Below are 12,847 nucleotides of genomic sequence, written 5' to 3' on the forward strand. Positions count from 1 at the left end.
AAGAGGATCCCATCTGCCATGTTATAGTCAACCAGCCGATGCAACGTGCTCGGTGTAATCATTAATTTGCCCCATGATGGCGCTGCAATAACATTGAGATTATTTTTTTTAATTAACGTAATGTCATGGGGTTCTTGGGATCTTCTAGAAAGTAAGGACTTTTCCAAGCAAAAAAACTCCATCAAATGAAGCAAGAAGTTCATTATGGGCAGTGGGCACAGAGGGCATCCTGGGTGGTAGAGGCTGTAACTGTTCGTATGACAAGACTTTTTGTTGTTGGATATGTGGAAAATGAGGCAGTAAGAAGGCAAATAGATGGTAGAATTGATTATTAAAAGGCAGAGAGAGAAAAGAAACATAATAGGGGGGGAGGGGGGGGATAGGCGTTCAGTAGAAAATAAAAATGGGCCCCCAAATAGTAGGTACCAGAAAGATAGCAAAAATCCAAATTTTGTGAGCCTTTTTGTTTAAAAAAAAATGTATCTTGAATACTACTGAACCATTAGATTTATTAAAAAAGTAAATATTACGATACGATAAACTTTATTGATCCAGAGGTTAATATTTCTAATAATGTCAAACATGAAAAATTATTAGCCCCCTCAACCCTAAAAGCTGTAGACACCTTTTTGATGAAAATTTGAACTCGCCCTTTTTGTCGAATTTCAATTCCGATGCATTACCAGAACTTTACCGGCTACTGCACTTTTACTTATTACTATTTCTCAATCATTTAGATGTATCTTGGCTCTCGTTTTAGATAAATTCAGTGGTCTAACTAAGCCTGGGGGGAAGTCCCACAAAGTCCCATATTAAAAGACTTATTAAACACCTGTGATAGTTGGAAGCCACAGACTTTAGGTTACAACACTGGATAAAGTTCAACTAATCTCATGTTATATTCTTGATTCTTTCAAGTTGCCCAGTTCTTTATGGAGGACCTGTTACCAGGAGAAGGGGGCAATTTTTGTTCTTCATTCCCACTGCTTAATTAAAATACAGTCCCAGAGATTTGATCTTTTCTTTATGGTGGATTTTAATGAAGAAAAAAAATGGAATAATCCGGGAAGCAACAGGAATAAAATCAAAGCAAAAACTGGGCCCTTCTGACCTGATGACAGATCCTCTCTAAAAGATTAAAGATTTCGGGTATGTGCACATGTTAAAGTGCTGCAGAAATTTCTGCACCCTTTCAGCAGCTCTTGGCAGGAAAAAAAAGCAGTGTAAAATGTGCCATTTGGTTGGGTTTTTTACATGTATTTTTGTTGCAGATTTTTCCATTCTCATTAGCATAGATTAAATCTGCAGCAAAAAATGAAAGAATTGACACTGCAGATTTAATACTGCTGCAAATCTGCATGTAAAAATTAAGCAACATGTGCATGAGACTTCAGGAATCTCCTTCACTGCTGGAACAAAGAAATCCTAGACGTTTTGTGACAAAACGGTGCAGAAAAATAAGCGACAAAGATGCAACATGTGCACAGACCTGAAAGGTAACTGAAAGATAGGTGGTGTCCCCTGCAGCGCCATCACACGGTAAATAAAGCATTAATTTACCCCAACAGACTAATTAAAATTATTTACTCCTCTTAAATGTTATGCTGCAATTTTTGCACCATTGTGCAATTTCTCATTACTTTCCATGGGTAAAAAATTGAAATGCTGCAAATTTTCAAAAATTCTGCAGTGCTCTTCAGTCAGGATAAAAAAAAAAAGTTTGTGTATGAGATTTCTGAAATCTCATTGTTTTGCTGGTTCTATACAATGTATCTCTTTTTCCACCTAAAACCCCACCCCACAAAAATGCGCCATATGAACATACCCTAAGGGTAGCAAAACATCTTCGCTACCACCATGATTTACTGTTGGTATGCCATATCTGTGTCATCAAGAGAGGGCCAATGTAATTATATATTGTTTTCAGACTCATATAATTTTCCCTTATCCAATGGATAGGGCATAACTTGATCTTTGGTGACTCGCCCTTTTACGTTTTATAGAGACAGCAGAAAATCAAATCATAAATCATAAAACAGATAGATGAGTCATCAAAACAAAGTGAGTTATTATGGAGGACTTCAACCTCCCCTGATATATTTCTAAAGTGGAAACCTGCAGGTCCAGCAAAAGAAGCAAGCTTTTGACAAAAATAAAAGCCAACTAGCATTCATTACTTGATGCAGGACCGAACAGGAGAGTAGGGGTCACTTTTAGACTAAATTTTGACAGGCCGGGCTGAGCTCCATAGTAGATCCAGCACGGCAACTATCGGCAAACCCCGGCCGCTATGGTAACCCATTTGCACCCTGCAGTCGGCAGTTTACATGCTGCATACAGAAACTATAAAAGTCTGTAACTTCAACCTCCTTTTGTTGAAATTACAAGACCCTCTACAGATGTCTTGATTTATGTGAAGGAGACTAGTGATGCTTAGGGATCGCGTGACATAATGTCATGTGATCTCCTGGAAAGACAGCACCAACACTGCTGGAACAGCGCCAGCACCAGAGGTGAGTAAAAGTTCCTATTTTATTAGAGGGAAACATGGGGATTGAGAGGGGTTATTATCTGAGTAGGATTATGCACTGTTAGGAAACTAGATGTACAGCGACCAAGGTTATTAACGGGGGGTCTGCAATACCAAGGCAGCTTGCCCAACTTGGGGTTATTCAGTTTGGTAAAAGGCTGCTTAGGTGGTGCTTACACAATGATTTTGCAATGTGGTTTATTATTTTGTGATTTTCAAAAAACGCAGCTGATTTAACAGCATTTTTGGGAAAACCACGACCAAAAAATGCATAAAGAACATATTGTGTGAACACAGAGTTGGGGATTTATTAAATCTCTCCAGCCGGCTTGTCAGTCTTTAGAGACGTCGAGGGAGTGCACAATAAAAGTAACAAGTAGTAAAGTAAAGCGATCAGGGACAACATACCGAGCATACGTCAGTGATGACAACCGGCGAATGCTCAATGGGGTAGGGACTAGCCCAGCCCCTGAAAGGGTCGCCTGTTTAGGGGTGGGGACAGCAGCTGCTGCCGTCACCACTGCTTCGGCCCTCTGATGACGTCTCCGATGTATGCTGAGATACTAAAACGAAACCTCATCGGAAGTAAGAAAAAAACACACAGGAAGTTAGAGGGGGAAGGGTAGGACATTTTTAATTGAACAATGCTTAGTTTTTTACTTTAGAGAATCCTTACATTTCAGTTGGTTTTCAGATAACCTATTTTAAAGGGAACCTGTCACCAGAAAAAAACACTATTAGCCTGCAAATATGGGGTTAATCTGCAGGTTAATGGCTTTATTAATCGTGCTGGTGCCTGCAGTTAGTTGAACCCTGCCGGGAGAAAATGAACTTTATACCCCCACCCCGGTAACGTTCTTTTTTCAATCACAGGGGTGGTGTCGGTGCGCGTTTGTCTCTGCTCTAAGTGTAGAGAGCGACTACTGTAACAGCACCCTGGATCTGACTGGTTCTACATTGGGGGCCGGCTGTCAGTCAAGGCCGGCTGTCAGTCAAGGCAGGGGGTGCAGTTACATCCGCCCATTTATATACTCGGAGCGGTCACTGAAGCAGCACCAGCACCGCTCCTGTGGCTGCAACCCGAATTCTGCCGGGAGGAATAAAGTGCATTTTCTCCCGGCAGCGTTCAGCTAAGTGCCGACACCGGGTTGTTTAATAATGCTATTCACCTGCAGATTAACCCCATATTTGCAGGTTAATCTTGTTTTTTTCTGGTGACAGGTTCCCTTTAAATCTTATTTCAGCCATATTACTCACTAGTTGTTGATTTGCCATTCCAGCCTCTACACATCTGAGAAGACTTTGCTGGTAATTTCTTATACTGTCTACGGGCTGAGAAAGGGGCAGGATGCAGCATGAGGAAAATGGTAGTGGGTGATGGACCCACCCAACAGTTACCCTCGTGAAAAGCCGGGTTCACCCAATGTCTGGAGCTTTATTTCTGTCAGGTGGGCTTCTGATTCCAGAGGAGCTATAGACCTCACTTAGGCCAAATAAATATGCTACTTTGGACTTGTAGACCCTTTTTCTGGCGGTGTCCATCTCTTTACACCAGACCCAATAGTGCAGTATTAGTGCTAATATGTCCGGCTTACAAGATGGACAACGGATGTAGTCCAAAGTCGTCTCATTAAAGTTTATAGCTCTGTTGGAGGCTCAGCTGAATATGCGCATATTCCTCACTGTAATGAGCGGTCCCACGTGACCGCTCACACAGGACAAGGGGCCAGCGCTGAGAGGAGAGTGGAGACATCGCGGGAGCTGGGTGAGTATTTCTTCTGCAAGGGGCCGGGCGGCGCACTGGGGGTGGGAGGCGGGGGTCACATGCAAACTTTATTTTTCACAAAAAATAACAAAAACTTGATCTTTCATCTCTTCTCTCCTGCGGGGGAGAAGAGATGAATGCCGCCTTCAGCACCACACAGGGGGGACAGCGCTTACTGTAGCGCTGTCTCTCCTGCGGGCGGTACGTGCACACGGAGGAGAGTGCACAGTGTTCTCGGTGTGCACGTGTGCAGGACGTATTGCTGTACATGCTGCCTGAAAAAAACGGACATGTCTACGTGTTTTGCACACGGACATAAAGTCCATGTGAAAACACGCACATGTGCAGAAACATAGATTCTAATGTGTCTACGTGTGTCAGTGTCTACGGTACGTGAGAAAACTGTCACTAAACGTACCGGAGACACTGACCTGTGAAAGAGGCCTAAGAAGCGATCAAAACGTCACATCTCAATAAAAACTTAATCAACCGAAAAATATAAAATTTACGTTTTTTTTTTTGCAAACTTCTGATTTCTTTTTCACTACTAAAATAGTTTAAAAAAACAACAAAAACAAAACTGGACCTTTTGGTATCGCTGTAATCCCACTGATGAGCTGTAAAAGCAATTTCCAAAACACAATGTCAGAATTGCTTCTTTAATATATATACTAGATGTTTCCAGTCAGCTAACGCTCAGCACGCTCATTGCTATCTAATTAACGCTACTGGTGATTAAACTAAAGTAAATAATGACAACATTCAATAGCGCTTACGCAGGTGGTAAATTAACTTAAAATGAAGTTAATAACAATAATTGTGACAATGTGGTGGTGGGGATTATGTGTGGTAATGTGGGGGGGCGGGATTGTGTGTGGTGATGTGGGGGGCGGGATTATGTGTGGTGATGTGGTGGGGGCGGAGCTACTGTGCAGGGGGCGGGATTAGCGAGTAATCACGATGCCTCTTATATACAGTATATAGATAGATATATGTATAGATATATAAAAGCTCAGAAAAAGAGGCAGCACTCCATTTCTTCTGTGAAAATGTGGAAGATTTAATCAACCCACTTCTCTGGGCGACGTTTCGGGCTCCATCTGAGCCTTTCTCAAGCCTTGAGAAAGGCTCAGATGTAGTCGAACCATCGCCCAGAGAAGTGGGTTGATTAAATCTTCCACATTTTCACAGAAGAAATGGAGTGCTGCCTCTTTTTCTGAGCTTTTATAAACTTGGTGCAATCGTTGGACTTGTTGCCTGGGGCCTTGCACCCTTAGATAAGTAGAAGTGTTGTGCTGTTCCCTTTTTTTGCTGTATATATATATATATATATATATATATATATATATATATATATATATATATATATATATATATATATATATATATTATAATAATTTCTCCCTTCTTGGAATTTTTTTTTCCCTATTTTGTGGGAAATTGAATATTGTCATTCAGAAGTACAACTGATCCTGCAAAAAATAACCGGCCCTCATATGTCTGTGTGGATGGAAAAATACATAAGTTATGGGCGTAAGAAAAAAGGGAGAAAAACAGGAATTGACCGCTCTGTGAAGTTTCCCGTCTGCAGAACTGTGCTGTGAATTGCCATTAATATTTTGCTAGAGTTCCCATGCCGTCCTATAGATCTTTATATAATGCAGTGTTGTGTTTCTGCATTATTCCTCTGGTGCCTTCACTCTTTAATGATAATATTTTATTTCTGTCCGTCAGGAATACATTGCAGACCTCTACACCCACTTCCTGGAGATCAGCCTCGAGGCTCACATGTACGCTTCCCAATGGTTTCTGACCCTCTTTACAGCCAAGTTCCCGCTCTACATGGTCTTCCACATCATCGACTTGCTCCTGTGCGAGGTTTGTACAACCCACCGACCTGCTGAATCCTTAATTGCAGATTTGCACACAGATCCTGCGTCTCATACGCCGCTAATGGGATAAATGCAGGATATGTAGAGATGTGGGGTATTTGGGTTACAGTGACCCATTGGCCTGATGTGCGAGCCTGCACTGCCCCCTGCTGGTGACATGATTTATAGCCTTTCTCGGGAGTCCCGTCTTCAGCCACATTGCAATAACCATCCAGTATTATACACTGTTATGACGCCCAGTAACAAGCGCTCTAGAATCTTACAAAAAAAAGTCTGCAGATTTTGCAAATGTTACGTTTTTCATCAGTTTCCCCGTGCATGGGGAATCGGCATTAAGCAGCTAAGCAAAAAAAAAAAAAAAGAGAGAAGCCCACTAAGGCCTCATTCATTTTTATATTTTTAACATACAAAAAAAAAATTAGTGCGGTATCCATTATTCTCGTATAAAGGAAAACACATTTTTAAATCCTCTTTTTCCCATTAAATAGTAAAACCGACAGCTCATGGATTGCACATAAATGGCGCTGGTGTGCTTTCCATTTTTTATTATGGGCCAGTTGGTTTGAGTGGGTGACTTTGCTCGAAGACCAACAAGTCTTGTGTTTTGTTTTGGGTTTTTTGCGGTCATTCGGTCCAAAAAAATTCTTTGCTAGGTGAACAGACACTGCTCATCATTGAAATTGCATCATCAAAAAGGAAACGTCATTTACGCAAAATTCTGGAAATCACTTGATGGATAGACACGTCAATTGATTAAAAGGAAAACTTTTACAAAACATCTGGATTTATTCAGTATGGAGTATGAGCGCCACATGCAGGAAGCCCCGCATTTAGATGTCTTGTCTCCTATTAATGGTCGTCTGAGGAAGGTTGTGCCGCTTAATGCACTTGGGCAAATCATCAAGATCCGCTGCTGGCAGCTCCTTTTGCAATTGCTGATTAATGACGTCCCATTTGTGCTAAGTGCGGGTCCCCATTCACTTCTATTGGGTTTGGATTTGTGGTCAAGTTCGGTCCTGAATTAAACTTTTAACTGTAGCTTTGTCAAACCCGCCGAACATCCACTGGCCCGCTCATCCCTACTCTTAATACATCTCTTTATTGTTTGCCTTTTTTGCTGCTGCATCACACTGCTGACTCATGTGCAGTCTGTGATCTATTACTATACCCAAGTTGTTTTCACACGTGCTGTTGCTTAGTTCTATTCCTCTCATTCTATAGATGTCATTTTCGTTTTTCTTGCCCAGATGTAGAATCTTGCATTTCTGTTAGAATACATATTATTCAAGCTTATCTAGATCCTTCTGAATCCTTTCTCTGTCTTCTCTAGTGTTAGCTATCCCTCCTAGCTTTACATCATCTGAAAATTTGATCAGTTTACCTTCAGTTCCCTTATCTAGATCATTTCTAAAAATGTTGAACACTGGGCCAGAATTTTATCTGCCGAGAAAAAGTTGTTTGCCAGAGTACAGATTACAAATTATTCAGCTTGTCCTGCTGAAACTGTGTGTAGTCCTGTGATTCCTCAAGTCTTTATCAGATTTCCAGAGCCGCTGTGGCCAATGATTGGCTGCAGTGGTCACGTCTTCTGTAGTGGTGATGTCATCAGTGCAGCTTGTAAATAACGAGAGCAGCAGCGGAGAGGCAGCGCTGGAGCAAAGCTTGATATGTATGTAAAGCTCTGTTGGTTAATTTAGGGAAGAGGAAACTGATAATGGTCGTATTCCTGAAAAATCCACATTTTTCTTAATATTCAAATGATCTGTTAAGATCTATGGGTCGGACGTAGATCTCCCTGAGAATCTGTCGAGTAATAATTTTGCCCTTTTACATTTTAGATTAGTCAGAAAAAGCTCAAAAAATACGAACGTGAATATCAAATGATGAGAGAGCAGCAAGCACAACAGGAAGACCCGTCAAAAGGTTTGAGGTGAGTAATATTATGTTTTATATTGGTTTTCTTCTTTTTGCGCCTATTTAACCCCCCTGTTAATTGTACTTTTACACTCATGAACCACAGTGTGATTACCTTATTAATATGCAGGAAAGCCTCAATCAGTCCTCGGGGGTTGGATACATTTTCCAGAGCCCTAAGATTTGAGCAGCAGCTCAACGTGGACACGCTGTAGGAAAAATATATAACTTTTTTTTTAGAATGTTATATTTAATTTGTGTCAAATGCTTATTTGTTTCCAATAAAGGAACGTTAAAAAAATAAAAATAAAAAGTTCCCTCTCTTCCTACTTTCATTTTTTTCTGTTTTTTTTCTTTGATCCGATTCTGTCTCATTACAGTCTCCTCCATGTTTCTCATGGAGTGTAAAGCCCCCCGCCCCGTACACATTAGACAACTGTCGGCCGAGCCCACCGATATCGACAGGCTTGGTTGATGGTCTAAAGGGTATGGAGGCACCAGAGAACTGATGATTGGGAGAGATGTCCATAAGGTAAGTCCGGTTTTGGACTGCCGATAGCATTGTTCTCACAGAGTTAATCCAGCAGCCGACGTGTTCTCATACAGAACACAGGATTGCTTGGCCGAGCGGGCGCTCCTGTGCATGGGAGAGTTGGCTATCGGCCGCAGCATCATTCAGCTGACATCCATCTTGTCAAATGGCTGCAGCAGGAGCCTCCCCCCTTCCGTGTGTGCCATAGAATAGATTTCAACCCCCTTAGCTAAGGTAAGGGGCTTCAGTTAGACAAAAGACAAAGATGGAACTGATTTGCAGTACATTAACCCCTAGTTCTCTGCAAGATTTCTACCATTGGGCTTTTCCAGGATCCTGCAGAAAATGCTGCAGACTAACCTTTACTACCTTTAAGTTTTACGTATTTAAGAAGAAAATCAGTTTGTCTGCTGTTGTAACCATCGGATGTGAATCTATAGTACGAGTCGATGAATTGGCCTAATAGAAGGTCCTGTCACTATATACCCTGTTTCTATAGGCACTAATTAAATCTGATCTGCATGTTACTTACTCCACAGCTCCGTGACTGGGGCGGTTAATATGTACCCTTGGCTTCTAGCTAATGTTTCTTCAGGTTAACTCCAAAGCTTGGTAACACTTGGATTAATCTTTTTTACCTTGAAAGCCTCCGTGTGCAAGGGAGACAAGACCTACAAGATATACCTGTACATATACCTTTTTTTTTTCTCTTTAGCGTGAAAACAGACGACTCCAAGAGGCAAATATGAGGCTGGAGCAGGAAAATGATGACTTGGCTCATGAACTGGTTACCAGTAAGATCGCCCTGCGGAAGGACTTGGATAATGTAAGTAATGGCTTTATCTGTGTGACCAGCCAGATGACACCTGTATATATCCCTTCCAATATAGAAATGTTATTGCACAGTAGACATATTGGTCTAATGATTTGTAACCTATAGACCAATATTCTATATAACATTTTTTGGTCCAAGGGCCACAATGTCATACTGAACCAATCCAAAGGGCCAAAAAAAATTGTAAAGGGGTACTTACATGAATACATCACCATAACCACCATCAATACATTAATACATCACCAGAACCAAGTTTTCAGTGTTTGAGAAGGATTTGAAGACATTCTGCACAGGTTCTGTTCCAAAAAACGAGTGTGAACATATGCTAACTTACACTGAGTTTTTGGAATCCTCATTATAATTTCAAAACTGTTTGTTTTGAGGATTTTTAAGTTTTAACATAGCCATCAAGCACGTTTTATATTGTACAAGATCAGAGCTACCGTCAGTACATGAATGCAGCACCAAATTCTCCCTTAATACATGAAGAAATCACCAAGCTTAGTACAGCGATCTATTGCAATATCAGGTCAGCCCCATATATACCGTATTTTTCGGACTATAAGACGCACCGTACTATAAGACGCACCCCAAATTTGGGGTGAAAATTGCAGAAAAAAAGATTTTTTTATAAGATGGGGGTCCGTCTTATTGTCCGAATTTAAGAACTCTTACCTGAGGGCTGGTGGTGGCAGAGCAGGGTCACAGGAGGCATGGTGTCGGCAGAGGTGGGGTGATGCTGAGGTGCGGTGGGCGGAACGGCGTGCACCTGAGCAGGGTCCCATCCTGCTTAGGTGGGCGACGCCATGGCCTGGTGTCCATGGGGAGGTTGCTGTGGCGGCGGCAGATGTGCGGTCACTTCCTCAGGTGGCGGCGGCCAGGGTCCCTTCCACATTTGAGGTGACGCCACAGCAGTAGTGAAGGAGAGCAGCAGAGCTGGGTGAGTCACGGTTTTCCTGGTGGCGGCAGGCTTACCGGCATTGTGGCGGCGACAGAGGTGCGGGGATGATGTGGCGCGGTGAGCTGTATGGCGTGAGCAGGGTCCCGTCCATATTTGAGGTGAATCCGCGGCCCGGTATTGATGGAGAGCAGCAGAGCTGGGTGAGTTAAGGATTTTTCCGGTGGCGGCGGCCATCTTGCTGAGGCCGCGGGTGCGCAGAATCACTACTCTGCGTCCCAGGGCTTCAGGAAAATGGCCGCAGGAGGCCGCGCGTGCGCAGATGGAGATCGCGGCGACCATTTTCCTGAAGCCCATATCTCAATCTGCGAACTCGGCTTAAGGAAAATGGCCGCCGCGATCTACATCTGCGCACGCGCGACCTCCCGCGGCCATTTTCCTGAAGCCCTGGGACGCAGAGTAGTGAATCTGCGCACGTGCGGCCTCAGCAAGATGGCCGCCGCCACCGGAAAATACCGCAACTCACCCTGCTCTGCTGCTCTCCATCAATACCGGGCCGCGGATTCACCTCAAATGTGGACGGGACCCTGCTCACGCCATACAGCTCACCGCGCCACATCATCCCCGCACCTCTGTCGCCGCCACAATGCCGGTAAGTCTGCATTCCAAATATAAGACGCACCCCCCCATTTTCCTCACAATTTTTTTTGGGGAAAAAGTGCGTCTTATATTCGGAAAAATACGGTAATTGTATCACATGAACCTACAACTCCCAGTATGTCTTTACTTTAACCCCTTTACCCCCAAGGGTGGTTTGCATGTTAATGACCAGGCCAATTTTTACAATTTTGGCCACTGTCCCTTTATGAGGAACGCTTCAACGGATCCCGGTGATTCTGACATTGTTTTCTCATGACATATTGTACTTCATGATTGTGGTAAAATTTCTTTGATATTACCTGCGTTTATTTGTGAAAAAAATGTAAATTTGGCAAAAATTTAGAAAGTTTTGCTATTTTCCAACTTTGAATTTTTATGCCCTTAAATCACAGAGATATGTCACACAAAATACTTAATAAGTAACATTTCCCACATGTATACATTACATCAGCACAATTTTGGAATCAACATTTTTTTTTTGTTAGGGAGTTATAAGGGTTAAAAGTTGACCAGCAATTTCTCATTTTTACACCACCATATTTTTTTTAGGGACCACATCTCATTTGAAGTCATTTTGAGGGGTCTATATGATAGAAAATACTCAAGTGTGACACCATTCTAAAAACTGCACCCCTCAAGGTGCTCAAAACCACATTCAAGAAGTTTATTAACCATTCAGGTGTTTCACAGGAATTTTTGGAATGCTTAATAAAAAAATGAATATTTAACTTTTTTTCACAAAAAATTTACTTCAGCTCCATTTTGTTTTATTTTACCAAGGGTAACAGGAGAAAATTGACCACAAAAGTTGTACAATTTGTCCTGAGTACACCGATAACCCATATGTGGGGGTAAACCACTGTTTGGGCGCATGGCAGAGCTCAGAAGGGAAGGAGCGCCATTTGACTTTTCAGTGCAAAATTGACTGGAATTGAGATGGGACGCCTTGTTGCGTTTAGAGAGCCACTGATGTGCCTAAACATTGAAACCCCCCACAAGTGACACCATTTTGGAAAGTAGACCCCCTAAGAAACTCATCTAGATGTGTTGTGAGAGCTTTGAACCCCCAAGTGTTTCACTACAGTTTATAACGCAGAGCCGTGAAAATAAAAAATCCTTTTTTTTCCCACAAAAATTATTTTTTAGCCCCCAGTTTTGTATTTTCCCATGGATAACAGGAGAAATTGGACCCCAAAAGTTGTTGTCCAATGTGTCCTGAGTACGCTGATACCCCATATGTTGGGGTAAACCCCAGTTTGAGCGCTCGGGAGAGCTCGGAAGGGAAGGAGCACTGTTTTACTTTTTCAACGCAGAATTGGCTGGAATTGAGATCGGACGCCATGTCGCGTTTGGAGAGCCCCTGATGTACCTAAACAGTGGAAACCCCCCTATTATAACTGAAACCCTAATCCAAACACACCCCTAACCCTAATCCCAACGGTAACCCTAACCACACCCCTAACCCTGACACACCCCTAACCCTAATCCCAACCCTATTCCCAACAGTAAATGTAATCCAAACCCTAACTTTAGCCCCAACCCTAACCCTAACTTTAGCCCCAATCCTAACTGTAGCCTTAACCCTAGCCCCAACCCTAGCCCTAACCCTAATGGGAAAATGGAAATAAATACCTTTTTTTAATTTTTCACCAAAAAAACTAAGGGGGTGATGAAGGGGGGTTTGATTTACTTTTATAGCGGGTTTTTTTAGCGGATTTTTATGATTGGCAGCCCTCACACACTAAAAGACGCTTTTTCTTGCGAAAAATATTTTTTGCGTTACCATATTTTGAGAGCTATAATTTTTTCATATTTTGGTCC

General features: G+C 42.3%; 1 protein-coding gene across 2 annotated transcripts in view; it reads left to right on the forward strand.

Annotated features, from left to right (window-relative positions):
• RABGAP1 (RAB GTPase activating protein 1) overlaps nt 1-12,847 on the forward strand; it is a 238,587-nt gene that overhangs the window by 186,111 nt on the left and 39,629 nt on the right. The window contains exons 26-28 of one of the 2 annotated variants that reach the window (XM_077283511.1): nt 6,030-6,173; nt 8,026-8,117; nt 9,349-9,459. In XM_077283511.1, the coding sequence (XP_077139626.1) occupies nt 6,030-6,173; nt 8,026-8,117; nt 9,349-9,382 (270 nt within the window). In that variant the 3' untranslated portion in view covers nt 9,383-9,459. Of the gene's footprint in view, nt 1-6,029; nt 6,174-8,025; nt 8,118-9,348; nt 9,460-12,847 lie in introns of those variants that run through there. The other variant, XM_077283512.1, reaches the window with a different exon arrangement.

The sequence above is a fragment of the Ranitomeya variabilis genome, chromosome 2, assembly GCF_051348905.1.
Source record: "Ranitomeya variabilis isolate aRanVar5 chromosome 2, aRanVar5.hap1, whole genome shotgun sequence".
In the NCBI taxonomy this organism is placed as follows: domain Eukaryota; kingdom Metazoa; phylum Chordata; class Amphibia; order Anura; family Dendrobatidae; genus Ranitomeya; species Ranitomeya variabilis.